The following is a 26,299-nucleotide window of genomic DNA, read 5'->3' as shown; positions in this document are numbered from 1 at the left end:
ACAACAACAACAGCAACAAAAATACAAATAAAGGCCACAGATACAACAACAACTGTAGCCTTCAAAGATCTGAATTATGACAGGGAAAAAAACAATCGAGAATGGGCCGTCACTTGTCTTATTGGGCTGCATTTAGCTATCGTTTCTATTTTTCTGTCGAGACAAGAGAAGGCTGGACCGGTTCCCACCACAGTCCATAAGCCATTAAACCGGGCCATCTTGCAGAAGATTCAGCGAGAGCGACGGGCCGACTGGCCGAGGGCTCCCCTCCTCGCGCTGCCCCCGCCTCTCGCCTCGCCAGTCGTTTTTTATTGTGGCCCCCGAGTTTTTTGTTCCCTTACATTTCTCTCGCCAATGTTTAGCTACTTAACCCCTCCACGTATCTACATTTCCACGTCGCCTCGGCTCCACCTTCCCCTCCTCTCGCGCTCTTGTATGTTCCGCCAGGCGCCAGCTTCCGGCCGCTGCCCCTCGGGAGGTAAAGCCTGCTGCTCCGTCTCCCTCTCGCTCGTGATTGGATCATCGTTTCGGTTAGGGCCTGGGATCTTGTTTATGTAGGTGGGTTCCTTGTTTGGGTTAGGGTTTGTGAGCTAGAATCTTCGGTTTTATTTGGTTGGGCTGGTGAAAGGGGACTATTGCCAATTTTTGATTTACCAGTACTGACTGTTTCCCCCATTGCCAACCATGAGTTGCTTCTGTACGCAACGCACCTGCAATTTTTCAGTGCTATTCTGTAATTCAATGATGGTCCTCCGATATGAAGTATTGCCCAGTGAAATAATCCTAATGCGCACAAATGGAGTATTCTTTATTTTTCATCTATTTATTGAATATTTGTGGGTTGTTGAAGGCAATTATCTTGTATCAAAGATATTCAAAAGTTTATTTTGAAATCGTTATTAGGCATGATAGTTCGTTGTTTGAACTTGGTTCGTGAAACAATTGCCGCAACATTTTATAACATACCTTTTTCTTGCCAAGTAACATGGATCTTTTGGTTTAATTATTTTGAGCGTACTGGTGGCGTCATAACACTTCCCACTTGGTCTGTTCTTCACCGATATATTCCATTATCATTGCCTTTTTTCCCCAAACTTAATAAGATGTGTAAGAAATATTACCTATATATGCCATTGAGAAATAGTACCTTCATCAATATATTCGTTTTTTTTTGTTTTTGGGACACATAAATCATATACCACTAAAGAGTGGGCGACTAGCTGATTGCTGCTGCTATTATAGCATAATTTGAGGATGATCCGTGGTGCTCTTAATCCTTATTCAGTGATTCAGTAACTGATTGAAACATACTCTATTGCAGGTTGAATCGCCTGGCACTTCTGAAGTCCTCTCCTATTTTTGGAGAAATGTGCTGATCACTTGGAGTCTGATGAGCACAACGGTTCCTTTTGCGAGGCCCGGTCCTTGCTGGGACCTAAAAAAACTGTGTGAAAAGAGCGTTTCTGTTTTACGTTGTAAATTAGGATGCAGTGCGGTTTACAATTCAGTGGAAGGCCATCATCTACAGAAGCCACACATTGTTCATAGCTACAAAGTTAACTTTACTAGAGTGAGCCATCACCTGTGTAAAAGCTTAAAAGAAAGAACTACAAGGCACAGGCTGGTATTCGTTGTCCTCCATTTCATGATTTCGATCGCTACTTCTTTTTCCTCTTAAAGCATTTTGTTGTATGCAGCATCGATTCCATGTTAATGCTTCGTCAGATGATGACTTCCGCTCGTCACGTAATATAGCAATCAGTCTTTTTAAGCGGTATAAGAATGTTATTAATCGAGGAGGTGGAGATAACCTAAAAGTATGGATTCTTGTTGAAATCTTCATAATACTTATTTGCATAAGCTTATATGCACTAACTAACGATTACTGTGACTATCAATGTTATCAGGAATTCATCAGTGCTGGAGTGAATGCATATGCCCTAGGGTGTACGGATGAGGGGCTTAGAAAGGAACTTATGGATATAGAAGATTCTGGTCTTGAGATTGAAGGCTTAGGGTCCTGTGGTGGAACCAGCTTGAAGTTCAAAGTCCACTCCTTTGAGGTCAGCATACTCTAACTAGTATGAATTGCATCATTTAATTTACCATCATTGTTTAATATCATCTACTGTATGTCTGTCTTAAATTTACATTGTATGCTTTATAGTCAAGCCAAGCAGTTTTGCTTTGATCTTGTTACTTCAACAAAAAATGTGCTTTTATTTGTTCACGCAATATCTTTATTTTTGTTAACTTTTCAAATCAGTAGATGAAGTCCACTAGTTCTCATTGGCAAGATATGAAGCTTGATATAAGGTATCATGGAGTCCAGTAGAGAGCATATTTATCATGTAAATGTCCTAGGGATGTTATTCATCGCATGTGCGACTAGCCGCCGTATCATCGCACATGTCCGCTGGAGATAACAATGTTCCAGAACAAAATAAAATGTTCCAGAACATTTTTATCTCCAACGGACATGTGCGATGATACGGCGGCTAGTTGCACGTGCTATGAATAACATCCCTCTAAATGTCCCCCACAAGATCTTCTGTAGTTTCATTATTTGCCTCAGTGATACTATTTTATGCAGATTCGTGAATGCATTCTGTGGCTCGGTATAGTATTCATCACAATACTGTGCACACCACAACCAACAGTTATCAGGTGGTCTCCTACCCCGCCGGTGTCAGCTGATGTGTTGCATCAGTGGAAAGGATTTTGTGCTATAATCGCAGACGCTTACTATGTCAAAGGAATGGCATGGTAAGAGCAGTTCCGTCAACAGTGTTCTTCTTATATCTCAGAATCTCATACATGTCACTAAAACTGATGCTGCAGGTTACCGGTGAAAATCTTGCAGCTGGAACAGATGGCTGTCACAGGAACTTCAGAGAAACCATCAGTAGTTGCTAGCCGGATGCAGTTAGTTTTCAGCACATTAGAGGTTTGTAGCAGTGTTGCCAATATGTACACCTAGGTTAAAGTTGAAATTCTCATTGTCACTGATTTTGTGGATTCACCATGCAGGAAGTTAGCCCACAGTGGCCAAGAGTTTGATTCAGTGAAAGCAATTCGATCAGACAAAGGTCTTCAGTTTTATCCTGACCAAACGAATGGCCCCGTCCAAGTTCAATGGTGTAAAGAATGATACTGCTCCTTGTTCATTTGAACTCAAATGTCAAAACAGGCGGATGTACACCAAACAAAAATGTTCATTATTGTAAAGTATTCGATAATACAAGTATGGAAATTTCTATCTTCATCTACAGATTAAATATCCCTTGCTGCTGTAGTAGAGGTAAAGTGAACAGTGTAGCATGCTCCCTCTATCCTAAATTATTAGTCATTTTGACTTTTCTAGGTATATGTTATGCCTATGTGCATATATCTAGAAACGCAAAATCGACTAATAAATGCCAAATCGACTAATAATTTAGGATGGAGGGAGTATTTGTTACCTGTTAGTGCCGTGTGCCCGTGTGTTACGTGCCTGTCCACTTTTGATTGGACTTGCGTGAATTCTCACCTCAAAATATAGCTACCAATCATTTTGCAGCAACATTTTGTCTAGTTGAAAATGTGATTGGTTTATGGAAAAAATAAACCGTCCTGTACAGGTGCTAGAAATTGAGCAGTAAAGTCTGCCGACATTAATTTCTCTTTAAATAATGTACTATGATAATCAATATTTCTGATCTGAGATGTGAACAGAGCCACCCTCCAATTGTAAGGAAAGATAACACTCTTCTGCTTAGTCTAATCACAATGGGGGTTTCATGTCCATGTTTTCAAGAATGCCACGTCAACTTTGTAGAAGGATGAAACACCCTCTCTCAATAGAGAGTTTCATCTCACTATTTCATATGCCAACATACTATTTAAATGCTGCAAATAAATAACCAATAGGATTTACTCAATTGTGTGAAGATGAAACAAAACACTCTCAATAGAGGTCTCAATAGAGGTTTCACACGGTTTCCAAGTTCTTGGAAATGGGTTAACATAGTTTCATCCTCATGAAACTTCATGAAACTCTTACTTCTTAAATGATGTGCCATATCATCCAAATTGCTGATGTGGCAGGCTAATTAATACCATGAAACACCCCATAAAACTCCCATTATGAATATCCAAATTGCTGATGTGGCAGGCTAATTAATGCCATGAAACACCCCATGAAACTCCCATTATGAATGGCCTTAGAGCCCCTTCGTCACAGAATGACAGAGAATCAGGATCTGGTAGTACCAGGACAACAGCTTTCACGACCAATCCTCTGAGCATTAATTATGGATATATGTTCACAGCAAATGCACTTCACATCTCACAAGAGTTGCTAAAAGTACATGATAAATTAAAAAGTTTTGCTTATAGGCTACGAAAAGAAGAAAAGAGGGTGCAGAGCTACAATTTGTCAAATTGACAGAAAATGTTTTCCCGTTCCAACCATACGCTGCTTCCATTGACGCCTTCAAAGTAGAGTTGTATCCTACACTCTGTTGTATGCCACATTTTTACTGAACAAGCGGCGGATGTAGACGACTTGCAATGCGCTAGCTGCCATGAAAGCTAGGTACTCCGCCATTGTGTAGAACATGACGCGCTTTCTCGTGCTCTCGTTTGCTGGATTCAATGAGTCAGGAAATTAACTTCGCATTGTCATAAATGGTAACAATAAACAAGTGAGAAGACAGAGAAGAAAATATGTATTCACCATGTCCTTTCCTCTGCTATGTAAATAGTGTTTTGTTACCTAGATTTTATCAATATCTCAGCACAAGGCATGTTTTTGGCTTTCAACTAAAAAGGAAAACTAAAGAGGCAAGCAAAACAGAACAGGTTGAATAATTTCCCTAAGCAAAGATCATCACCTCTCCACACTGAGAAATGCATTGATTGAGGAAAAGTAAGCTCAATACCGAGTCAAAGATATTAGCTGTGCTCTAATGTATTCAGAAATGTCAGCATGAATGTGTTCTAACTTTTAACTGTGCTAGGGCCCTTTCTTTCTGGTGTTATTTTTTAAAAGAGAAAAAAAACATAAACTCTATAATGAGGTAAACATTTCAGAGTTGTAATAAGAGCACATGCAAGTCCATTGAGCTTACTGTGCCGGTGACGAGCTTCACGTGCTTTTAGGTACTTCTGCTCAGCAGTGACGGATTCCAATGCTTCCTTCAGCTCCGCAATTTTAACATTAATAGGGTCCAAGTGCTCTGCAACAGAAATGAAACATAGCTTATATTGCAGTGCTAAATTGTTAAAACTGAATGAATGACACATAACTCTGAACAATAATAAACTTAAGGTCACAGAGCCAATCAGATTGATAGCTGTTCAATATTTGCGAATTGGCTTAATTTTCACAGAATAAGCAAGCGCTGAGAAGCTTAAGATACAAAGGCAGTACACTAACCATCTTTTGCCAGATTGTGTTCATTGGGTATGTGCCCAACATGAATGTAGAAAGAAACAGTTTCAGGTGCTCCGTATGGGTTATGGAAGCAAAACTTGTACATGCCACCCCTTGGAGCTTTAAATTCAAATTTATCACCAGATTTCCCCTTCAACGTATGTACAGTGTTGCCACCTGGTGAAGTTACCTGCATTCGTCGAAGCGAAAAATAATATAGAGCATCAAAAAAGGTGGCCAAGAGATCAACTGTGTAATACAAATAAGTAATTCATTACCCACACATTACAGTGCAGTAGAGCACAATGAAAATACTATGTGCAGGTAATGCCATATCAGTTTTACAAAGCGCGAATAGTATTATTAAGCACCATGAAGGCACGAGCATAACAAAATAACCAATTGCAAGTGGATGAGTTAGCTCAATCAGACATTCCCAAAAGTAACAAACATCATTTGCCTTGTTAGGAGTAAGGGGCAGCAAGTAGTTGACTATATATGGCATAGATCCAACCTGCAGATCGGCCACAGGAGCACTCCAAGATAAAACCAGGGCAACAAATGTCTACACTGGCCATACAATTAATGAAACACATTCAAAAACCACATGAGGTTTCATTCGGTGGAATTGATAGAGTTTGCTGTGACATTAAAACCTCAGCGATTTGATTTCATCTATGAAACTGACATTAAGGTTAAACAACTTCAATTTTCCTCGCATAAATCACGTGCATGAATGACCAACTTTAGTTAGCCACAGTGTTGTACCAATTCAATTAGCTTTTTTCATGCATCAGATTTTTCAAATAACTTTGCTGAACTGAAAATTGAAGAGATAAATGATTTCCTCTTCTACTCAAGGCATTTTAAGAACTTTGCAGTGGTAAGTATGCGAAAGCAGTGCACACCTCAACAGTAAAAGACCAGATGGCCAAATATGGGCAAATGTAAAGGGACAACAGAGAACCCCAAATTTTTAGTATGGTGCCATGAAACTACTACTAGCAGAGAGGGGGTGGGGGGGGGGGGGAGTCCAAAGCTTGCTTGTAAATGAAGAGAATCAAGAGCTGACGCTGACCCTTTAGCTGTTAATAAAGTATAGAAATACCTTGCTTGTACGGAAGGTAAAACTAATCAGATTAAGTGGGCAGGAGGTATACAAATCAATTTGCAGTATCTGCACAATGTCTACTCAATCGAATCATAAGAAATAAATAGAAAAGGATAAATTTATTAGCATAAATTGCCGCGTACACAATCAAAAAGCAGAACCCACAAACAGAGCCAAGGAATCCCCAGTTGACAGTGGAACTGCAAATGGGCCTTTTGCTTGATGCTTTCAACTGGGCAGACGTGAAATTGGCATCAAATTTTTACCAAACACCCCTTACCGAAAAACCAACAATCCAAACCGATATTGTGCACTCGCAGGTCACAATACACCTGCAGTAGATCATACAACTAAACGGTGGCAATCCCCTGAAATCCCCCCAAAAGGTCTGAATTTGGTGCTAAACAGTGAGCACTCCTAATTCATCAAGCTAAACTATAACAACAATATGCCAGTGATAAGGAAATACTCTAGATCGCCAAAGTTTTGTACGGAAACTAGAGGTCGCGTCAGGGGATCACGACTCACGAAGCCTCCCGATCCCCAATTAAACCCACCGGATGGCCAGATCCCTACCAAAAACAACCCATAAACCCATCCGAATCACGGCCCTCCTATCCAATTTAACCGCGCAGGAGCTGAGGACGCCAGGGGGGCGAGGGGATCGGGCGGGTACCGTGAGGTCGATGCCGGGGTGGTCGGAGCTCCAGAAGATGTCGTGGTCGACGACGACGAAGTTCCCGGACACGGTGTCGCCCTCGTATGGCACGAACTCGTGGATGCACTCGGTGTCGGTCACCGTCACCGACAGCGCGTCCGCCCGCCGCGCCGCCGACAGGACCGCCGCCAGCGCCACTACCAGCAGCACCGCCGGGCGCCACCTCGCCATGGCTAATCTCCTAGCACCACCACTGCTCTCGGCGTGGGGATCAGGTCCCGGGACTCTCGGCAGGGGAGGCGACGGCGAGCTCCGCTCGTGCACGGCGGGGCGGTGAGGAGGAAGCCGAGACGCGACGGGTTCACGGTAGCGCAGATGGCGACGGGGGAGGTGATGCCGTGGTTTTGCAATAAAGGACCCTGCGAAACGAGTAATTGCGCGAGCACGAAACGGGTTCGTGCCGCCTGCGTGGCCATGTGGGTGCGATTGGCTCCCCATGTCCTGACGTGGCACGGGTCATGGGCCGTTTGCTCGAGCCGGACGGTCAACTCAAAGAAGGCGTCTCCCTACTCTTTTTTACGTGAACGTGTTGCGAACACGTAGTAACTACAATGGGCCGGGGGAGAATGAAAATGATGCCCGTCGCTCTGCACGGCACGTCATGTTCGGACTTGGGTCGAATTTTGAGTCCGGGCTTCATCGAAGTCTTTGTTTTTTTCTTAGAGTTTAAGGGGATCAACCCCTGCCTTAACTGAAAAGCCAAGACCGTTACAGTCGGGGGTAATTGGTGAAATGGAATGAGAATTTAGAGATACGAGACTAAAAGTTTCTTACTTTTCTTACTTGTTTTATGGAAGGGGGAAATTCATTTGGGATGGGAAAAGGCTCTTCCCACAGGGAGGGGTGGGAATTGGGAGTCAATTTTACTTTAAGATAAAAATAAATGATTGTAACCTTTTATCATGACTTATAATATAATTTCCTACATTAAAACCCACATACCAAATTGAGGATATGAATTCCCTCTCCAATTCCCTTCCTTAGTTCCCTACACGAACCAAATAAAGGATTGGGACTAAAAATCAAACTTCTAAGTGAATTTCCTTCATCAACTCCAACCCCTAATTTCCATACTCCTTTCTATTCAGTTGCCAAACACACCATTAGCGTTTACAACGCAGGGAATGGGGATACCATTCAACAGTTAAGCACAGAAACCGACACCAGCAAAACTACGACAAAACCAAAAGGAAAGGACACGGTACGCTAAACCACCACACGCATACAGACGTTGGAGACAACAAGCGCTTCATCTTCAAGAGGACACCAGGGAAGGGAGTCTTTGTTTTCCCCTTCGTCCGACGACGATCCGGTTGTACGAGATGACGAGAGAGAAGAAGCATGTGGTGAGTGTGGCGGCCTGCGGTCTGCACCTCCAGCTCCAGCACCAGCAGGCTCTGAAAATGAGTGTTTTGGCTTCCCGCGAAAAATCTGTGTAGCTAGTTGATGTGCTTTCTTCTGCTGCCGGATCCTTTTTTTTAAAAAAAAAATCTTCCGGTGCAGAAATGATCCTTTGCATGATGCCTGCATCATTGTACCCGACCTCATCAGATGCTGGACTTTCTGTTGTCACAATGCTTGACCAAGTTGGTACTGACTGCTGAATACTGGGTTTAGAGGTGGGACTTGGGCCGAGCCGTGCTGGTTTGGCCCGGCCCTCTCGTGCCTCGTGCCGTATCGGATCTATAAACTTCTAGGCACGTTCGGCATCTCGTATTGTGCCTCGTGCCGTGTCGGATCTATAAACTTCTAGGCACGTTCAGCATCTCGTGTTGTACCATGTTGGCACGACAAATCTTTTATTAAACCCAAGCACGTCCCTCCAAATACTTACATTTGATTTACATACTCGCCGTATGCGTTGCTACTACTATCAACAATGTATGTGAAACAATTTTTCAAACTAATATAAGAAAATAAGTAAACTTTATAAAGAACGAGAACAGACAAATTGAGGAAAACATATTTTATTAATTTTATTTTACATTAGTACATTGCATATGAAAGGCAGCATATCTCAACTAGGAAAAACATAAACCATGCATGGTAAGAAAAAATTACATGATTTTATTGAATGAATCTTTTCTTTCACGATGACTATTAATTAGGAAGCAACATTAACTATCATAATAGAACGACGGGCTATGTGCGGGCCGACGGATTATTTTCATGCCCTGCCGGTCCAACCACGGCTTAAAATGTGGACCATGCCATATAGCCTGTTGAGATTGTAGGCACAGCCTAAAATTTTAGGCACAGCCCAAAAGGTCATGCCATAGCCCAGCTAAAAATAGCATGACCTAAGTCCAAGCTCTTACTGGCTCCATGCAGAATCATAGTTTATTATGGTCTACCCGCAACAAAAAAGTCTATTTTGGTCATTGGCTCGTTGCGAAATCATGACAGTTTGTATGTGATCTGATCTCAATTTTGCTTTCTAAGGAACAGAAAAAACATAGGAGTACGTCCTGCTGAAACCATGGAGCTCAATATTCTATGCATCCTCTCATTATAGAACCGGGTGAGACATGATCCTTCATTCCTTTGTGCGCAAAAAACTGTCAGCAGTTGGAGGAACATCAGAATGAGACAAGACAGACATCCTTCAGACAGGCAACGTCAGTTACTTCAGGAAAGATATGCACACCAGGAAAAGGGTTTATCCACATTTGGATGGGCACCGCACCCATATTTGGAAAGTGCCTCTGCTTCATCCGGGTCTAGTCGGAATCTACTTGCCACTGATAGTAGGCCTACCGCTACTTCGAGAAGCTTCGCAGCCTGACGAGCTTCCTGAACATTCCTTCCTTGGCAACTGGCCAACCGCTTTTGCCACTTGCGCAGCCCGCGACACAAAAGTCAGTCAGGGCAAAGGATAAACTAAACCCTACTTGCAGCGCTCACCTGGATGCTTCCATAGTGGGTTCTGGAATGTTCTGGAACTTTCACTTGCCGCTGGGGCTGCCCGGGTTCGGGTTCAGGTGGTAGATGCTCTGCACGAGCACGTCCACGTCGTTGTCCACGCCAGCGCCGCCGTCGTCCTCGCCGCCGCCCTCACGGTGCTTCTCCTCCAGGCCGAGCTTCAGCAGCTCAACCCAGAAGCTCTCCGTGTCCTCCCCGCCGCCGCCGCTGTCGTCCCGCCGGCCCTCGTCGTCGTCCGGCCTAGCCACGCCGTTCACGCCGACCGGGAGGCCGGAAATGTAGTCACCCACCGCCGCCCCCGCGGCGGCACTGCTGCTGCTCTCGCCGTCCCGAGGGAGGTACTCGATGGGCCGGCGGCGTTTCTTGGAGAGCGCGTCCTCGAGCTCCCTCCGGCGGCCGGCCAGCCCCTGGCGGTCGACCAGCATCCGGAGGAAGCTCGGGTTCTTCATGGCGCGCGCCAGGAACACCGTCATCTGCTGCTGCTTCTGCTCCGCCGTGGTGATGCGATCCTCCATGGCCTGCATCTGCGCGCGCGTCGCCTGCTGCTCCTGCCGCAGCTTCACCACCTCCGCCAGCAGGATCCCCTTGTCGCGCTGCAGCCGTTGCACCTCGCCCTCGAGCCCGAACTGCCCCACCTCCAGGCACGCTGCTGGCGGCTGCGCTTGCCCCTGCTGCGCCGACGGGCTCGACGGCGGCCGCCGGCGCTTGATCGTTTTGAGGAGCTCCCTCTTGCCCCGGAGGAAGCCCTCGTTCGCGAACTCCCACCTGTCCGGGTCAACCTTCCTGAACCCCTGCGATGCAAGAACGTGCCCACGAATGCAATTCAGGTGGGGATAATGCTCTCCCCCCGGTGACCATTGAAAAAGAAAAGAAAAGAAAATATGTGCCGCCGATCGATCGCCATTGATGACGCGAGCATTGAACAACGAGGACAAGAGAAGAGAGTGGACTTACGTATGTGTTGAGCTGGCGGACGAAGCTGGAGAAGTTACTGTGCTTGAAGTAGCGCGGGAGGATCACGTTGGCGAAGGCGTTGGCATCCCAGACGACGAAGCTGTGGCCGGCGAACCCCCAGGAGACGACGGTGTCGGTGTTGGGGTCGTCCACGACGTCGTAGGTCTTAGTCAGGAACGGAGTAGGCCCCACCTCGCCGAGCCCTTCCATCGGCCGGGGCAGCTCCGGCACGCCAACGGCCCAGGAGGACGACGATGCCTCCGCCGCCGGAGCGCCGGTGAAGTCGAAATCGAAGTCGAACTCCTCCTCCTTCACAATGCCGTGGAAGGGATCCATGGCGGCACCCACCAACCAACAACAAACGCGATCGAGCAATGGCAGAAGAAAGCTCCACTTAACGGAGGAGGGGAAAGGAATCCCCGACGAATCAAGAACGGGTCAAAAGGAGGCGATCTTTGGTTGAGAAAACTACCCCACTGAACTAGCTCAATCTGAAAATGGCCTTCCTGAATGTCAAAGACCGGAAGAAATCGAGGACCACCAAAGATTGGTTGAAAACGAAAGGGGGAAACTTTTCAGTGGGCCTCAAATGCTTGCAACCAACTAGGGTATCCGGTTAGCTGACCCAAATTACAGAACTCAACTGAAGCCTTTGCAAATCGAAAAGGAAAGAAATGAGTGCAGAAATGCAGCTGCAAGAAGCAGGACTTGGCAGAGACGAGGAGGAAGAAGAGAACCGGATGACAGCGACGCTGCATGAACAGAGGGAGACAGAGTGAAGGACCAGGGACAGCAAGTACAGTCCCCTTACGAGCTGAGCCGAGTTGAGTCGGGGTGTCGCTCTCCCTTTTTGTCCTTGCGGGGTGGCGCGCGCGACCGCGTGAGCAGAGCTCGCCGGGACCGGAGGACCAGTAGGCAAGTACACGCGGCCGCCACGCCAACTTATACGCCCCGGCGCGAGGCCACCACGTAACCCGGGGTCGGCGCCGAACGTTCCAGACGCTTCTGGAAGGGCAGGGGGCTTCGGCGCCCGCCTCGCCGGGGGGCGCGTTAAGTTTAATCGAACCGGCAGGGGGGGGGGGGAGCGCGGTGACGTGGCGGCGAACGTTCGCGAAGGCGCCGCGGAGAGTTCTGGAAGTGTCCGCCCATCCCCCATTCCCGATTCGGCATCCCGAGCTTTGTTTATTGCCGGTGCGCTGACGCTTTTGGCCAAATCCGTGGGCGCGACGCGTGGGACCAGCCGGGTCGCGGGAGGGAGACGACGCTGACGCTGGTTGGCTGCGCGCCTGCGCCGTCGCCCCGAGCGTGCGCGCGCGGATTGGACGAGAGGGATGCTTGATGTCGGATGTGACCCGCGGGCGCAGGGCAAGCAAGTGGGGCCTGGCCTTGTCTGAAAGCAAAAGGAGATTGGGCCCAGCAGCACGAGGGCCTTGCAGGCAGCAGGCCGGCGAGCCGGCCTGCATACAGTACAAAGGCCGGCCGAACAGGCCAACAACAAGATAAAGATGGGCCTTACCGAACTGAAAACCTTTTTATTTATTTTCTAGCCTTATTATTACAACAACAGCAGAATTTTGTGCAAAAACGAAACTAAGCTTTGATGGGGCGCTCTTCCGGCAACCCCGAGGCCCTCGCCTGCACGAGATCATCGATCAGCCGGTGGATGTCGCGCCACGACGAGCCGTTCTCATCGACGGCCGCGCGCGCGCGCCCCGCCAGATCCCGCGCGCTGGCCTCCACCCCGTCGCGCTGCGCTCCGCGCTCCATGAACCCGGCCACGGCGCGCGCGATGGCCACCGCCGGCACGGCCGTCTCGGCCTCCCCGGCCCTCTCGCCGCGGGTGCCGCCCTCCCACACGCGCGCGCCGAACGCGGCCACCCCGGTCACCAGCCGCTCGTTGATGAACTGCTCGAACACCAGCGGCCACGTGAGCACAGGCACGCCGGCGGACGCGGCCTCGAGGACCGAGTTCCAGCCGCAGTGCGTCAGGAACGCGCCGACCGACGGGTGGCCCAGCACCGCCACCTGCGGGGCCCACCCGCGGACGACCATGCCCCTGCCGGCGACGCGCTGCTCCCACCCCTCCGGCGCCCATTGGCTATTGTCGGAGCGGACGACCCACAGGAACGGCTGGTTCGACGCCTCGAGCCCCAGGGCGAGCTCCCTGCTCTGGGTCGCTGAGAAGTGGGCCCAGCTCCCGAAGCAGACGAACACCACCGACCGGCTCGGTTTGGTGGACAGCCAGCTCAGGCAGTCCACGTCACTGTCGCCGCCGCGGTGCACGGTGGAGCACGACGGCTGGGCTAGCGGCCCGACGAAGTAAGCGCGGCGGGCGTCGACGCGGCTGAACTCTTCGCAGTAGGGCAGCTCCAGGTCGACGAAGGTGTTGACGATGACGCCGAAGCCGGCGAGCTGGAACGCCTTTATCTGCTCCCACGACTTGGAGAGGTGGTCGTCCTGGACCAAGAAGCTCGGGAGCTCGGACACCGGGATCGTGATCTCCTTCCCGGGCAAGCTCGGCACGGACACCACCGTCCCGGGCGCGGAGCTCATCCGGATGATGTCGGCGCGCATCTTGAACAGGTTGTTCATGGCGAGCTGCGGGAAGACGCCGACGGGGTGGAAAGTGAGGCGCGGCACCCCGAGCTCGGCGGCGACCACGGTGGTCCACCAGAACGGCACGTCGGACACGATGGCGTCGGGGCGGTGCTCCCGGAGCAGCGACTCGTGGGACGTCTGCACGAGCTCCATGGCGCGGTACACCCGCCACGCGTCCTGCGCGGGGGCGGTGGCGAGGCACTCGACCCCGTCCCCGAGGCCGACGTCCGGGAACGGGTGGCGCAGGACGCGCACGGCGTGCCCGGCGGCCGCGGCGAGCGCCACCGTGGGCGCGATGAGCGCCGCGTTGGCCGGCGTCACGACCATGGTCGCCTCCACCTCCCCCGGCCGCGCCGCGGCCATAAGGCACGCCAGGTCGGTCTGCGGGATGAGGTGCCCCCTCGCGAAGGAGGGCAGGAAGAACACCCTCAGCCTCCGGCCCGCGCCCGCGTCCGACGCGGTGGCGGTGTCCCCGTCGTCGCGCGTGGTGACCATGGAGGCTGCAGGACACTCGGCATGCAGCGCGACGGGTGGAAGGCTAGGACGTGCGGCGTCGAGTGTCTCAGCGCCCGTTTGTCCCTGCGACGCGCTCCGATGTCCGATACTCCCGCACAGATGCATGGCCAGTAGCTTCTTGTCAACCTACGCGTGTCGTTTTGATCCGATCTTTGCTTGCCAAGCCGCCAAGAATAGCATGCATGGTGAAGGTGAATGGTTCCGTGATCTATGTCGGTTAGTTGCCCTCGCCGGCGACCATGCCGTGGGCTGAGAAGTGGGGACCATGTGCACACGTCCTATCCGATGGCATGACATCGCCGATTAGCGCCTCCATGCTTGTGCTCAGAGTACAAACATGGACGGGTTAGAGGTATCGTTCGCAGTTCACGGCAACAGATCAAGTGTTACAGTTGCATATAGCGGCAGCAATAGCAGCATCCATCACACAGATGCATGGGGAAAAGGGTACATCAAAACCAAACCAATGGCACAGATACGGAGTGCAGAGCGTGGGATAAGTTCAGGGAAACAAGCAACAGCAGAGCAGGGGATTTCTTCTTGCTGTTCCGTCGTGGCGCCGGGCCTAGGCCTCCTTTCCGGCCTTCGTCCCGAACACCACCTGGGCGCCGTGCCGGAGCACCTCGCCGTCGCGGCAGACCCTGGCCGTCGCCTCCGCGGGCAGCGTCACCACCACGTCCCGCGCCTCGCCGCCCTCGGCCGCGGGGAGGACGATCACCAGCCCCTCGCCGGCGGCCCCGCCCACGCGGCACGACACGCGCGCGGGGGGCGCGCCGGCCTCGAACTCCGCGCCGTACATGGGCACGTGGTCCAGCGCCACGCACGTCAGCTCCGGCCCGTACATCTGGAACGGCCCGGCGGCGCCGCCCTCCGGCTGCTGCTGCCGCGCGTAAAGCCACTCCACGGCGCGCCACAGATCCTCCTCCGGCACGCCGGCCACGTGCGCGTCTAGCGCCGCCGCGACGGCGGGCAGCCCCGCGGCGAGGTCGGCCCGCGCGCGCGTGAAGTGGACGACGCTGCCGTAGTACCCCCACGGCAGCGGCGCGTACATCCGCTTGCGGAAGTCCAGCGCCAGCGTGAGCTCCCGCTCCCCGTTCGCGGCGCCGGTGACCCGGAGCCAGAACAGCGCGGCGAGCGCCGCGAACGGGGTGGTCCCGGGCTCGAGGGAGGAGAGCAGCGCGCGCACCGCGGGCGCCGGGAAGTGGAACGTGGCGGAGGACATGGCGGCGGCATCGGCGCTGGCCGGGGAGGCGGCGCTGGACTTCTCGGCGAGCAGAGGCGGGGGCGGCGGCAGCGAGGGCGGGGAGACCTCGAACGCCGGCGCGTGGAGGAATGGAGGGTAGGTGCTGGTGGTCCGGCGGTGAGCGGCGGCCCACGCCTGGAAGAAGAGCGCGGCGGCGGTGGGGTCGTTGTGGATGTGGGTGCAGCTCAGCCCCAGCGCGTACGACTTGTCCGCGAACTCCGTCAGCTGCATCCATACGCGTCACCACCATGGCAAATTAGGCAACAAATCACCACGATCACAGTGATCAAAGAAAGGATCGATTTTTTGGTCCTAAAATGCATCTGCATCTCTGCAGTGCACATGGTAGTTTTTTTTAAAAAAAATCTCTGCACATGGTGGGACTGGAACCAGTCAGTCAATCAGTGACGCAGACATGTGATGCATTGAATTGACGGCCCGAAGTGGAGCACAAGCCATTAATTCTGGACCTGTACGAAATTAGTAAATGCCACTGCATCACTATCCCCAAACTCAACGGCCAGACCGGACGCTCATGCTGCCTACTCCTACTTGCCGTTTAGCTAGTATAGCTCACCAAATTCCACCAAGCAAAGCTAAACCACCAAGAAAAGCAGGTCATGAGTTGTACCTGCACGTAGAACGGCGACCAGATGTAAGGCTCGGGGCCCATGGGCTCGTAGTAGAGGAGATCCATCTCCTCGTCGCCGGTCGCCGTGGCGAGCCACTCGTCGAGCGTGGCCGCCGCCCTGGCGTCCACCATGCGAACGCCGGCGTCGTTGCACTTGACGACCCACCCGCGCTGCGACGGCTCGCCGTCAGCGGGGGCCCCCTCGCCGCCCTCGCGGCGAGTGAGCCGGCCGGTCATGGCCGGGTACAGCGAGAGCACCTCGGAGAGCGACTCCTTAAGCTGCTCCCGGTCCAGGCCCGGCGCGGCGCGGCAGTAGAGCACCACGTGCACCGTGTGGCGCTCCATGGCGTTGTCCAGCGGCGACAGCGTGTGCGTCTTGCCGGGGCGCACGGGGGTCACCGACGCCGCCGTGGACTTGGCGAACCGCGTCACGCGGCTGCCCGGCCCCGTCGCCAGCCCCGCCGCCACCGTCGTCGCCGCCGCAGGCATCGCCGATCCGCGCGCGCTACAGAGCTCGCCGGGTGGAGGATTTCGCGTGCTGGTGAGATCTCGCTACTGCTCGAGGGAGCTCTTTGCGAGGAGGATTGGGATGAGGATGGGGGGAGATTTAAGGCGGGATGGTAGGCAGGGTTTAGCTGCTGGTAGTTGAGCGCATTAACGAACTTTTGAATTCGGAGGACACGTGGAAGCCGGCGAATGGATCGGTAAAATTACAGTGTCAGATTGGTTGGTGGGTGGTAGGGCGTCCGTTATTAAGATGGCGTCATGGCCTCCCTACTTTCAATTTTCAGTGTGCAAGATCAGAAGGAAGGAACCACCCTACTTCAGTAGGTTGCTCTTTCTCATGCTCTCATGTGAGCCAGAACAGCAGTTGCCCAGTTTTTTCTCATCAGAGGCCCTGCAACTGGGATCACTTGGATCTCCTCCATGTATTCTGTTTCTAACTAATATTAATGCAAGTTTTCATAAAAAAAACTGTTTGCTCTGCCGTGCAACTGGCAAATCATTAATCACGGACGGAGTAACCATATTCTATTTTTTCTACTCATTACCAGCAATTTAGGCACTGTAATATTGCATAGCTGAATGTGGGTTAACAATTTAACATGAGAATGGAACCTGCAGATTTGAGTGATGATGTGACATTTACTAATCCCTCGAGAATCTGGGGTTCAACGATATGTACAACAGGTAAGCGTGAGCTTGAGCGGACCTGAGGCAAATCTCCTCTGGAACGTACCCCGGCAGCAGCATCTCCTTCTCCTAGATACCATCAAAATTCCAACTTTTTACGCTCTCTCTCCATCACATCAATTTTTTAGAACACATGCACGGAGCAGTAAATATATGTAAAAAAATAACTAATTGCACAGTTTAATTATACATCACGAGACGAATCTTTTAAGCCTAGTTAGTCCATGATTAGATAAAATTTGTCAAATACAAATGAAAGCGCTATAGTACCAAAAGTTATAAAGTTTTGGAATCTAAACAAGCCCCTAGAGTAGTAACAGAACATCTTGCACAGTGGCATCTCATGTTCACATCAACTCGGCCTTGGACGAAGGGGTAAAATAAAGCCAGCACACCACAACATACGGCACCGGTAAAACGCCAAAACCAGGAACTCTCTGCAGCTACCATGTGTCAGTTATCCATCACCCAGGAGGGCCTGCTGAAAACCCGGAACAACTTTGGTCGCGAAAATGTCTTTTAACGCTTATGGAGCTGCATAAGAATGTTTTCTCCTTATTTTTTTGGTCAAAGACAGCTGATGAAGTTCACTCTTTTTTCATGGACGTTTCCTATGCACTGAAGTGTCAGGTGTGTAGCTCCGTCAGAATGGCATTCTCCATCGATTTATCTCCCACGTAAAGCCCACCTCGAGAAAACGCTCTCTACCCAAAGTTCCAAGCCCAAATGCTGTAACATCCTTTGCATGCCACTATGTGGTTGATCAATGAAAACCAGGTGGGGAGCACCTTGTCCGTAAAAAATAAGATTGAAACAGGCTGGTAAACAATATAGATGAGAACTGCACATCAGGGGTGAATCAAAAGATGACACATGACAGGAGCAAGGTATTATAAGAGCGCAGAAGCGTTTGTTTGAAAGAAGAAGAAGAAGAAAAAAGAAGAGAGCAGAAGCGATTGGCAGGCTCGCATTACCCTCCACCACCGATTATCCACACACTTCTACATCTGGACTGCGAGCAGAGGCAACAAGCCTTGCTTGAATTTTTCTACCATTTACACGCCGATAAGACTGCTAGAAGCACGCATGTACACACCAACGTCACACATGTTACTACCACTGTTTAGCCCAAGTGAATCAATTGTACAGGTCCTCTATTCTTGTTGAGCTCCCAAAGCGTCGCCTTGTCATTCGATCTGTCGCCGTTTGATTCAGACAGTCGGAACCTTCAAAAACGATCAATACAAGTCGATCAACCTAGTAGTCAATGCTGAAATGTTACATCATATGCATATCACATTCACACGCGTCCTTTGGAAATGAGTTTCTGATTTTCTTATCTTAAATGTCCAGTAAAACATCAATGATATTATGTCAAACATGACAAGAACAAGGTCAAATAGAAACTAAAGCAATCCCAAGCATGAAACTTACTTGCTGCATACAGAACGAGGTAACTGTTCTACAACAATGACGGGAGCAGGGATTCTGATATGATGCTCACTATTGTAGGTTAATTATCAGGTTGTCCACTAGTTTAACTAATTAGCACATTATCCTTTGATAAATTGCTTAAAACTATCACAGTGAACCGGGCAACATCACTCATGCAATGGAGAACCACATCAACTAAGAAACATAATCAAGGGATGGCAAGAAGAACATATGTACCTCCAACTGCTTCACCTATGGTCAGAGAGTCTTCATCAGTATTCAGTACAAACAGGATTGGTGGCACCCATTGTCAGACTCAGGTTCAGAACGTCTACAAATAATGCTGCTCAACTTTCTGAAGTACAAACTTGCTACTACTGTAGAAATTTGCTCCTACAAGACAATTTAAGCATGCAATGCAAGCAGCAATCAGAAGCTAACAAGCAGATAGGCATAGCTAACCTGCTAGACCCGACTTCGGTAGGAATTGCAGGATTGACCCTCGCCCTGTGATGGGGTCGTGGTCGAGGACGAGGCGGTCACGCCTAGGGCTGGAAACGAGCCGAGCCGAGCCAGGCTCGGCTCGGCTCGCCTTGGCTCGGTCATCTAGCGAGCCGAGCCTGGCTCGGCTCGGTAATTTCACGAGCTGGTGGAAGAGGCTCGGCTCGGCTCGTTATCGGCTCGCGAGCCGGCTCGAGCCAGCTCGCGAGCCACAACTAGTTATTGCATCACAGATCAAGTTTTGGAGAAAGCAGCAAGGTTTCAATAAGAAGCATTCATAACAGCAACTCAGCAAGGTTTTAACAGGACCACAGCGAGGTTCTCTTAGTTTAACTTACTTCTGACTCTTAAGTGTTTAACAGCAAGAAAAAAATGCATAAAGGGCATCATAAATCCATAACAGGCAACAGCTACACGCAGACTTTCATTGATTTGGCCTCAGCTCGCGAGCCGGCTCGCGAGCCGGAGCGAGCCGGCTCGGCTCGGCTCGGCGTTTTAGCGAGCCGAGAAAAGAGGCTCGGCTCGGCTCGTTCTAGGCTCGCGAGCCGCTCCGAGCCGAGCCGCTCCGAGCCCGAGCCGAGCTTCGAGCCGCGAGCTTTTTTTCCAGCCCTAGTCACGCCGGTAAGGCTCGGGGAGGTCGACGCCGCTGCAGGGTGTCCCGCCTCCCGCTTGCTGGCGTGGTAGAGGTCGGAGCGGTCGACGACATGAGGACTCTCGCCGCGGCGGCCCAGGCTCCCGGGGGGGGGGGGGGTGCGCACCATCTTGACACTTGAGGAATCCTTCATCCCTACGTGCGTATATTGCAAAATAGGTATATGTTTCAAGCTAATCAGCTTTAGACCCTTTAATTATGTTGATTAGCTTTTTAAGTGGCCAAGCCTCGAGTGTGCCTAGACTAAATTAATGTATAGCGGGAACTAAATATACATTGCACATCTATGTTAGGAATAGTAAGCAATTCTTATTCCTAAATCTTAGATTCAGTTTGTTCCGTCTTCCTAAGCACATATTGAATCCATGTAATGTGAGAAACATAAATTATGTATTAATCATGAAAGTATCATTATTTTTTTGTGCATAATCATGGAAGCATCATTAAATATTAAATCTAAAAGTAAAACATCTTGCTTTTTTTACAAGAACATGAGGAATTTTCTATAAGCAAAACTTTATTGATTTTAGAAGAGTATCAATCTTCATTTTTATGCTCCACTATAACGCCTGAACCGGGAGAAAAGCTCTCAAAGATAATATCAACAAAAAAACAACCCGAGTTTAATTCTTATATGTAATTCTTTGCTTTACTCTTGCGATTGGGTATGTCTATAGTTCTTATTTGGTCCCTGGATTTGCCCCTGTCCACGCTGGCGAGGAGGAGGGCGAGTCCATCGCGTGGGTCCAGGAAGAGGAGGGAAGGAATTTCGAAAAAAAAAAGGAGGGGAGAGGCCACGTAGTCTTCGACACGTGGGATCACAAATGCCCCTGTTCTTGCGGCGTACAGGAGCGCGTTCTACACATGACACTGAGCTGTGGGTCCGAGTCCATGCTCCGGGCCCGGGCATTTCATTTCCTTCCATTTCTTGGGCAAGAATTTGCAGAGGCAACGGTGGCCAGTGGGAGTGGGGCGGGAGGATTCTGCATGCACTGTCGTTTTCCTGCTCGGCGGAGACGCTTCGTACGTGCGTGGGCCCGCAGTCTTGCTTCGCTGGGAGCCTTGGGAGCTGGGCTCCGGGCAGTTCTTGGGATCAGAAGCATCCAGAGGATTTCAACGCCACGTGGCTACCGTTACGGACACTGACTACTGGGACCCATTGTTAAAATGGCGATCCCGCAGCCAGTGGAGGAGCAAAAGCCAGTGCCAAGGCAGACGGGAAACAGAAACACTGCTCAGATTAACAGCTGGCTCTGGGCGTTTCCTGGAGCGTCCGATCTTGTGCCCAGCGCTGCGATCGAACGGCATGCATCCAGGAAGGAAAGCTCCAAGGGCCAACCCAAAACTTGGCTGCCAAGTAGAAGCATAGGCGGGCCGGATGCCCGGATTAAAGCAAGAATTATATTTTGATGATAACAAAACGCGACTCCTGCAAATATGCAATCATGTCACTCCATTTGCATATGGGTAGGTGATGTACCCATGTGTGCCAAAGTGTCAAGTTTACTCACCTTAGGTAATCAGGTACACAAACCACCGGAAGTTCATTGTTCCAGGCTTCCGGCCTCCCCTCAGTCTCGGATCTGCTCACTGCTGCAGTTGAAACGGTTCATCTTCTTCAGGGTGTGTTGAGGTTATCCACAACAGACAATTGATTGATTTCAAGAAAGGGTGGGGTGGGGTGAAGAATGTTGTTTCCCATCTTTCCCGGATCCGTTGTCTTCTTGTATATGAAAAAAGAACATCTCAAAAAGATTGGGCATGAATCAAACAGCAACTGGGAACTTTCTTACAAGAAACAATCATGGTCAAGCATGTAAAAGAACCATCTAAGTCTCCTACAATCCAAGGATCAGAATTGCATTTTTTCCACAAACTTGCTATAGAACAAGATCACAGAGCGAGTGCAAATTCATACTTCAACAATAATCATAACAGGTCATACTCACCAATGGAAATATTAAATCCAAAGATCATAACAGCTCAATGCGAAGACAAAGCATAGGCTTCAACACAAACGTAAGCAGCAATAATGCCGGATCATCACAAATGGCCTGAGTAACCATTCCATTTCAGGCAGATTAAGGTTCAGATTCTGAGAACTTGATGCAGAAACACATAGTTTTCATGACAAGTTACAGGACCAACGATGATGCCCACACTTCAAACAGCTAGCAAGACATACTATGATACTAGTTTTTGACGAGACCAAAGAAGTCCCAAGTTTTCGCCACCGTAGGACACGCCCAAAGATCATTTACATTTGTTTTCCACAAAGACGATCAGCCCCTTCAGCGAGACTCAACTAGACTCAACTGCTGCCGGCTTCGCCACCTCCGGAGTCTCATCCTTGACCACGGGCTCGACCTTCTGCTTGCCGAACACCTGCGACAGGAGCAGCAAGAGATTAGCCCCGAAGCACATCATAATCAGGAACAAGCACAGATGCAATAGGTATCTATTAGAAATGCATCATAAACAGAACAAATTAGGTACTGAAATCCAAGCACGTGTCTGAAAGGCCTTAAAAGCACATGATATTCAGAAATCAGCACAAATGCAATCGATATCAATTGGAAATGCATCATAAACCGGTCAATTTAACAACTGAAATCCAAGCCACATTTCTGAAAGACCTTAAATGCACAGAATCAGGAATCAGTATAAGGCCAATTCCAATGGAAGGTTTCATTTCGTTGTGAACCTGGGCCGGCCCATTCGTTAACGTCCTTCATTCTCTGGCCCCGTATTGTAGGCTGCACACGGGCCGAGCCATTGTGGATGCAAACTTGTGCGATTCACATACGCCAGCCTAACGAGCATGCACCTGTGCGCTTCGGCCATCGGAACCCGCCGCCGGTTTGCCGTCGTCCGCCCTCGGCAATCTACAGTTCTAAACAACCGTCAACCGGTGAGTTGACCAACTAATTGACTTTTCTGAAACGCATAGACCAATCTTCACGGGCGTTTACCTGTTTAGAAGGCACAAGGGAGGGATGGATCTAAATCCTCAATATTACTGTAAATTTGAAATAAATTTTGAAAGTTTCTGAAGTAAACCCCCGCTCCAACAAAAGAAGAGGATTGGGTTTCAACATTCAATTAAAACTGGAACAAGTTTGTAACATTTAAGGAGCTACCGGATAACGAACAGTTGGACGACTATTTTATTTATTTTTCTGACACCTTTTCTCCCCTGAGTATTGGTACTTTTTGTTGCACTCTTTATCTGTAGGTTCACGTACAATAAACACCCGTCAAAAAGATTTTTACACTAGCCAATGACTTATAAGCAAGACAATTTATTCCATGACATCGCCAACTCTCCTAAAATAAAGATAGCTTATTGGAGAGAAAATAAAGATAAAAAGAATATTGTTTGATGATCTTTTTACCTCAAACGTCCCAAAGGAGTATATTTTGCAGCCACGTATCCTAAAATATTTTTCCCCTTTTAGTGTCTACAGGTGATCAAAGTAAACAAGATGTAGGATGCCTGGAATCGGGGATCTAGATGCAGATTCGCTACATAGAGTCGCTTGTGAGCTTGTGTTTTTTTAGTGCCACAGTGGTGTGCTATCTTCAACGAGAGTACACCAGGCTTGGAAGACCAGAATTTCTTCCTAAGCTCATGGAATTTGGAGTTGCCATATTAGGAGATTGGGCTTTTGTGCATAGCTGCATATATCTAGTGCTTGATGCAATTGATTCGCCAAATGCGCGACGGTGGCGCGGTAGGATATGATATACTATGTATGTTACATATTCGTAGATAAATACATGTATCTAATTTCAAGCAGCAAGTGACTTTTTCTTGCATCTTGTAGGGAAAATAATTGATTTAGTCTGAGGCTTTGATTAGTCATTTAACCGTACATATCATGATCTGCATGTGTATCGGTACAAATTCACATCTAGAATAACTGCACATCAGGACTTGCTTTCCACAAGAATGTAGTATATAGGTGAGCCTGAAACACACAGCTAGTAAAAAGCATGATGCGATTAAAAGAACATGATGAAACCGCACCGCTGCGATTTGAAGACAGATAAGTTCATCTAAGAGGAAGCTGTCAACTCAAACGATGCTGTTCGTGACAATTCTTCGCATCGTAATCCTAATTTTCAACCATCCAAGTGCAAGAAAAACGAATTTTCATGTCATCACAGCAGGGCACTCGGCTCATGCATCTGCCCATCTATATACATGGACCCAAGTATTAATCATGCTTTGCTTCGGCCAGAGAAATCCCAATGGGACGAGGGCATGAGGCTGCTCTGCTGGACGCGCGGAAGAGCGCAGGCAAACCCCAGAAGAGAAAAACCGCAGCATTGCGGCGATGCCCCCCGCCGTTAAGCAAAAGCAACGCATCTCTCCCGCGGCCGTTCTTCTCCTCTCTCTCTCTCCTCTCCCGTCAACCCCCCTCCAGACGCCACCAGACGGAGGGCGACGTGACTAGAACGCGGCTCGCGCGCATGGGGCCCACGCGTCAGCCACCTGTACCCCGCCGCGTCGGACCGCACCGCACCGGCCGAGGCCCGAGGACGGAATCTTCGCGAACGTTCAGTCCCTCTCCCGCGCCATCCACCGCTCTCCCCCATTGGCCCATTCCCCGCCTCCTTAAGACCTCCCCCGCCCGGCGAGCCCGTCACCGCAGCAGCCACCGCGCAACGACAGCGACCAAGAAGAAGCCGCCTGCTCCGAGCGAAGCGCTAGCACCCGCGGCGTGTCCGTACACCGCTGTGAAAAAGGAGAGGGGTGAGTGAGGAAACAGAGAGGAGGGGAAGATGTACTTCCGGCCGCCGCCCAAAGGCCCCGAGTGGTACGCCGGCGATGCGGAGGCGGGGCAGGCGGCGCGGCCGCTGTACCCGATGATGCTGGAGGACCCGCGCCTGCGGTGGGCCTTCATCCGGAAGGTGTACAGCATCCTCTCCATCCAGATGCTGCTCACCGTCGCCGTCGCCGCCATCGTCGTCTACGTCCGCCCCGTCGCGCTCTTCTTCGTCTCCACGCCCGGCGGATTCGGGCTCTACATCTTCCTCATCATCCTCCCGTTCATCGGTACGAAACAACAACGATTCGATTTCGTTCGATCGACTAATTTCGCTCTCCCTTCGGGTCTCTTGGCGGTCGGAATGGCACTAACAACCGATTCGATCTCGTTGCAGTGCTGTGCCCGCTGTACTACTACTACCAGCACCACCCGGTGAACCTGCTGCTGCTGGGCCTCTTCACCGTCGCCATCAGCTTCGCCGTCGGCCTCACCTGCGCCTTCACCAAGGGGGAGGTGATCCTCGAGTCGGCCATCCTCACGTCGGTGGTGGTGGTGAGCCTGACGGCGTACACCTTCTGGGCGGCCAGGCGCGGCCACGACTTCAGCTTCCTGGGCCCGTTCCTCTTCGCCGCCGTCATGATCCTCATGGTGTTCGCGCTCATCCAGCTCTTCTTCCCGCTCGGCCGCGTCTCGCTCATGGTCTACGGCGGCCTGGCGGCGCTCGTCTTCTGCGGCTACATCATCTACGACACCGACAACCTCATCAAGCGCTACTCCTACGACGAGTACGTCTGGGCCGCCGTCGCGCTCTACCTCGACGTCATCAACCTCTTCCTCTCCCTCCTCACGCTCTTCAGGGCGGCGGATTCGTGAGCACGCCACGGCACGGCCCGGCCCGGCCGGGTGACAGCGAGAGGAGGATCTTGGAATGTGCTTTGCCTAATTGCCTTGCCTTGCCCTGTCTCTGATTTCTGCCTGAATACTCCTGTACAGTGAAATAATTGTTTTTGGCTATGTGATTTTCTTTGCTTTGCCTGCAAAGATTGTTTAATGTAACATAGTAGTTCCAAGTTTCTAACTGGTGTACAATCTGTCATCTCATCTCTCTCAAAACGCAATCTTGTCTTGTTCTTTCATAGTCCACCGCGCAAAGCAAAGCATGAATGCGAGGAGGCTTGATAGAATGGGTTGCAGGGGAGGGGATGTATGGAAGCTTCCCGGGGTTTCTTTCTGGTTAGTGCTAGAGAACAAAAAACAGTGCACAAGGATGAAACTGGGCTGGCCCAGTGGGTCGATCTGGCCGCTCAATTGTACAATACTCGGGCCATGGCCCAGTAGCAGCCGTCAGTTATTCTTTTATCTGAAAAAAAAAGAACGCGTCCCAGTCCTTAATCCTCGGCAACAAACTTGTCCGCCCTAATCCTCGCGCTCGCCACCCAACACATATCTCCGTGATTCCATCCCATTTAATCACTATAGACCCAGGCACATTTTATTTTTCTTTTTGCAAACAAACTTATCTGTTTTAGCGTAGCTTTTCCTCGATCGATCAAGAAGACGGCTGATCTCATTAGCCTTCTCCTTGATTTTATTTTAGCGCAGTCCTTAATTATTCCTTTTTCCTAATCGATTTT

The 26,299-nt window shown here is 50.1% G+C and overlaps 6 protein-coding genes across 7 annotated transcripts; 2 read left to right on the top strand and 4 right to left on the bottom strand.

The window, feature by feature from the left end:
- The first annotated feature begins 326 nt into the window (after positions 1 to 326).
- On the top strand, positions 327 to 3,278 carry LOC112876809. 2 transcript variants are annotated; one of them, XM_025940987.1, is made up of 7 exons: positions 327 to 478; positions 1,322 to 1,624; positions 1,698 to 1,817; positions 1,908 to 2,063; positions 2,594 to 2,766; positions 2,842 to 2,947; positions 3,031 to 3,278. In XM_025940987.1, the coding sequence occupies exons 2-7, from the start codon at positions 1,391 to 1,393 to the stop codon at positions 3,058 to 3,060; spliced, it is 819 nt and encodes a 272-aa protein (XP_025796772.1). In that variant the 5' UTR covers positions 327 to 478; positions 1,322 to 1,390; the 3' UTR covers positions 3,061 to 3,278. The 2 variants fall into 2 exon arrangements, with proteins under 2 accessions (XP_025796772.1, XP_025796773.1); XM_025940988.1 differs by lacking the exon at positions 327 to 478 and adding an exon at positions 535 to 558.
- A 985-nt stretch (positions 3,279 to 4,263) lies between these two features.
- Positions 4,264 to 7,616, bottom strand: LOC112878101 (transmembrane emp24 domain-containing protein p24beta3). Its single transcript, XM_025942504.1, has 4 exons — positions 7,204 to 7,616; positions 5,420 to 5,606; positions 5,112 to 5,219; positions 4,264 to 4,626 (listed from the first exon to the last, which is right to left on the bottom strand). Exons 1-4 carry the CDS (start codon positions 7,414 to 7,416, stop codon positions 4,493 to 4,495), a joined length of 642 nt encoding a protein of 213 aa, XP_025798289.1. The 5' UTR covers positions 7,417 to 7,616; the 3' UTR covers positions 4,264 to 4,492.
- Positions 7,617 to 10,190: 2,574 nt separating this feature from the next.
- On the bottom strand, positions 10,191 to 11,457 carry LOC112875660 (heat stress transcription factor A-2a-like). The gene is made up of 2 exons (XM_025939591.1): positions 11,122 to 11,457; positions 10,191 to 10,958 (listed from the first exon to the last, which is right to left on the bottom strand). The coding sequence occupies exons 1-2, from the start codon at positions 11,455 to 11,457 to the stop codon at positions 10,191 to 10,193; spliced, it is 1,104 nt and encodes a 367-aa protein (XP_025795376.1).
- Positions 11,458 to 12,711: 1,254 nt separating this feature from the next.
- On the bottom strand, positions 12,712 to 14,214 carry LOC112877045 (scopoletin glucosyltransferase-like). Its single transcript, XM_025941244.1, has one exon. It carries the CDS (start codon positions 14,212 to 14,214, stop codon positions 12,712 to 12,714), a length of 1,503 nt encoding a protein of 500 aa, XP_025797029.1.
- A 469-nt stretch (positions 14,215 to 14,683) lies between these two features.
- Positions 14,684 to 16,684, bottom strand: LOC112875659 (protein ECERIFERUM 26-like). The gene is made up of 2 exons (XM_025939590.1): positions 16,110 to 16,684; positions 14,684 to 15,703 (listed from the first exon to the last, which is right to left on the bottom strand). Exons 1-2 carry the CDS (start codon positions 16,596 to 16,598, stop codon positions 14,801 to 14,803), a joined length of 1,392 nt encoding a protein of 463 aa, XP_025795375.1. The 5' UTR covers positions 16,599 to 16,684; the 3' UTR covers positions 14,684 to 14,800.
- A 7,794-nt stretch (positions 16,685 to 24,478) lies between these two features.
- Positions 24,479 to 25,738, top strand: LOC112875866 (protein LIFEGUARD 2-like). The gene is made up of 2 exons (XM_025939866.1): positions 24,479 to 24,952; positions 25,060 to 25,738. Exons 1-2 carry the CDS (start codon positions 24,679 to 24,681, stop codon positions 25,536 to 25,538), a joined length of 753 nt encoding a protein of 250 aa, XP_025795651.1. The 5' UTR covers positions 24,479 to 24,678; the 3' UTR covers positions 25,539 to 25,738.
- The last annotated feature ends 561 nt before the right edge of the window (positions 25,739 to 26,299 follow it).

This window comes from Panicum hallii, chromosome 9 (assembly GCF_002211085.1).
Source record: "Panicum hallii strain FIL2 chromosome 9, PHallii_v3.1, whole genome shotgun sequence".
NCBI classification, from domain to species: domain Eukaryota; kingdom Viridiplantae; phylum Streptophyta; class Magnoliopsida; order Poales; family Poaceae; genus Panicum; species Panicum hallii.
Note: the sequence above shows the minus strand (reverse complement) of the source record. Positions and strands in the feature narration are given on the sequence as shown.

Bases quoted from the DNA above. Each gene is read 5' to 3' on its own strand.
- LOC112877045 (XM_025941244.1), bottom strand. From the start codon at position 14,214: ATGGTCACCACGCGCGACGACGGGGACACCGCCACCGCGTCGGACGCG.
- LOC112878101 (XM_025942504.1), bottom strand. From the start codon at position 7,416: ATGGCGAGGTGGCGCCCGGCGGTGCTGCTGGTAGTGGCGCTGGCGGCG. The intron at 5,607-7,203 runs GTACCCGCCCGA...CGACGAATGCAG, and splicing joins ACCCCGGCATCGACCTCACG to GTAACTTCACCAGGTGGCAA. The intron at 5,220-5,419 runs GTTAGTGTACTG...TTTCTGTTGCAG, and splicing joins ACACAATCTGGCAAAAGATG to AGCACTTGGACCCTATTAAT.
- LOC112875660 (XM_025939591.1), bottom strand. From the start codon at position 11,457: ATGGATCCCTTCCACGGCATTGTGAAGGAGGAGGAGTTCGACTTCGAT. The intron at 10,959-11,121 runs GTAAGTCCACTC...CTTGCATCGCAG, and splicing joins TCCGCCAGCTCAACACATAC to GGGTTCAGGAAGGTTGACCC.
- LOC112875659 (XM_025939590.1), bottom strand. From the start codon at position 16,598: ATGCCTGCGGCGGCGACGACGGTGGCGGCGGGGCTGGCGACGGGGCCG. The intron at 15,704-16,109 runs GTACAACTCATG...GTATGGATGCAG, and splicing joins GGTCGCCGTTCTACGTGCAG to CTGACGGAGTTCGCGGACAA.
- LOC112875866 (XM_025939866.1), top strand. From the start codon at position 24,679: ATGTACTTCCGGCCGCCGCCCAAAGGCCCCGAGTGGTACGCCGGCGAT. The intron at 24,953-25,059 runs GTACGAAACAAC...ATCTCGTTGCAG, and splicing joins CATCATCCTCCCGTTCATCG to TGCTGTGCCCGCTGTACTAC.
- LOC112876809 (XM_025940987.1), top strand. From the start codon at position 1,391: ATGAGCACAACGGTTCCTTTTGCGAGGCCCGGTCCTTGCTGGGACCTA. The intron at 1,818-1,907 runs GTATGGATTCTT...CAATGTTATCAG, and splicing joins GAGGTGGAGATAACCTAAAA to GAATTCATCAGTGCTGGAGT. The intron at 2,767-2,841 runs GTAAGAGCAGTT...CTGATGCTGCAG, and splicing joins TATGTCAAAGGAATGGCATG to GTTACCGGTGAAAATCTTGC.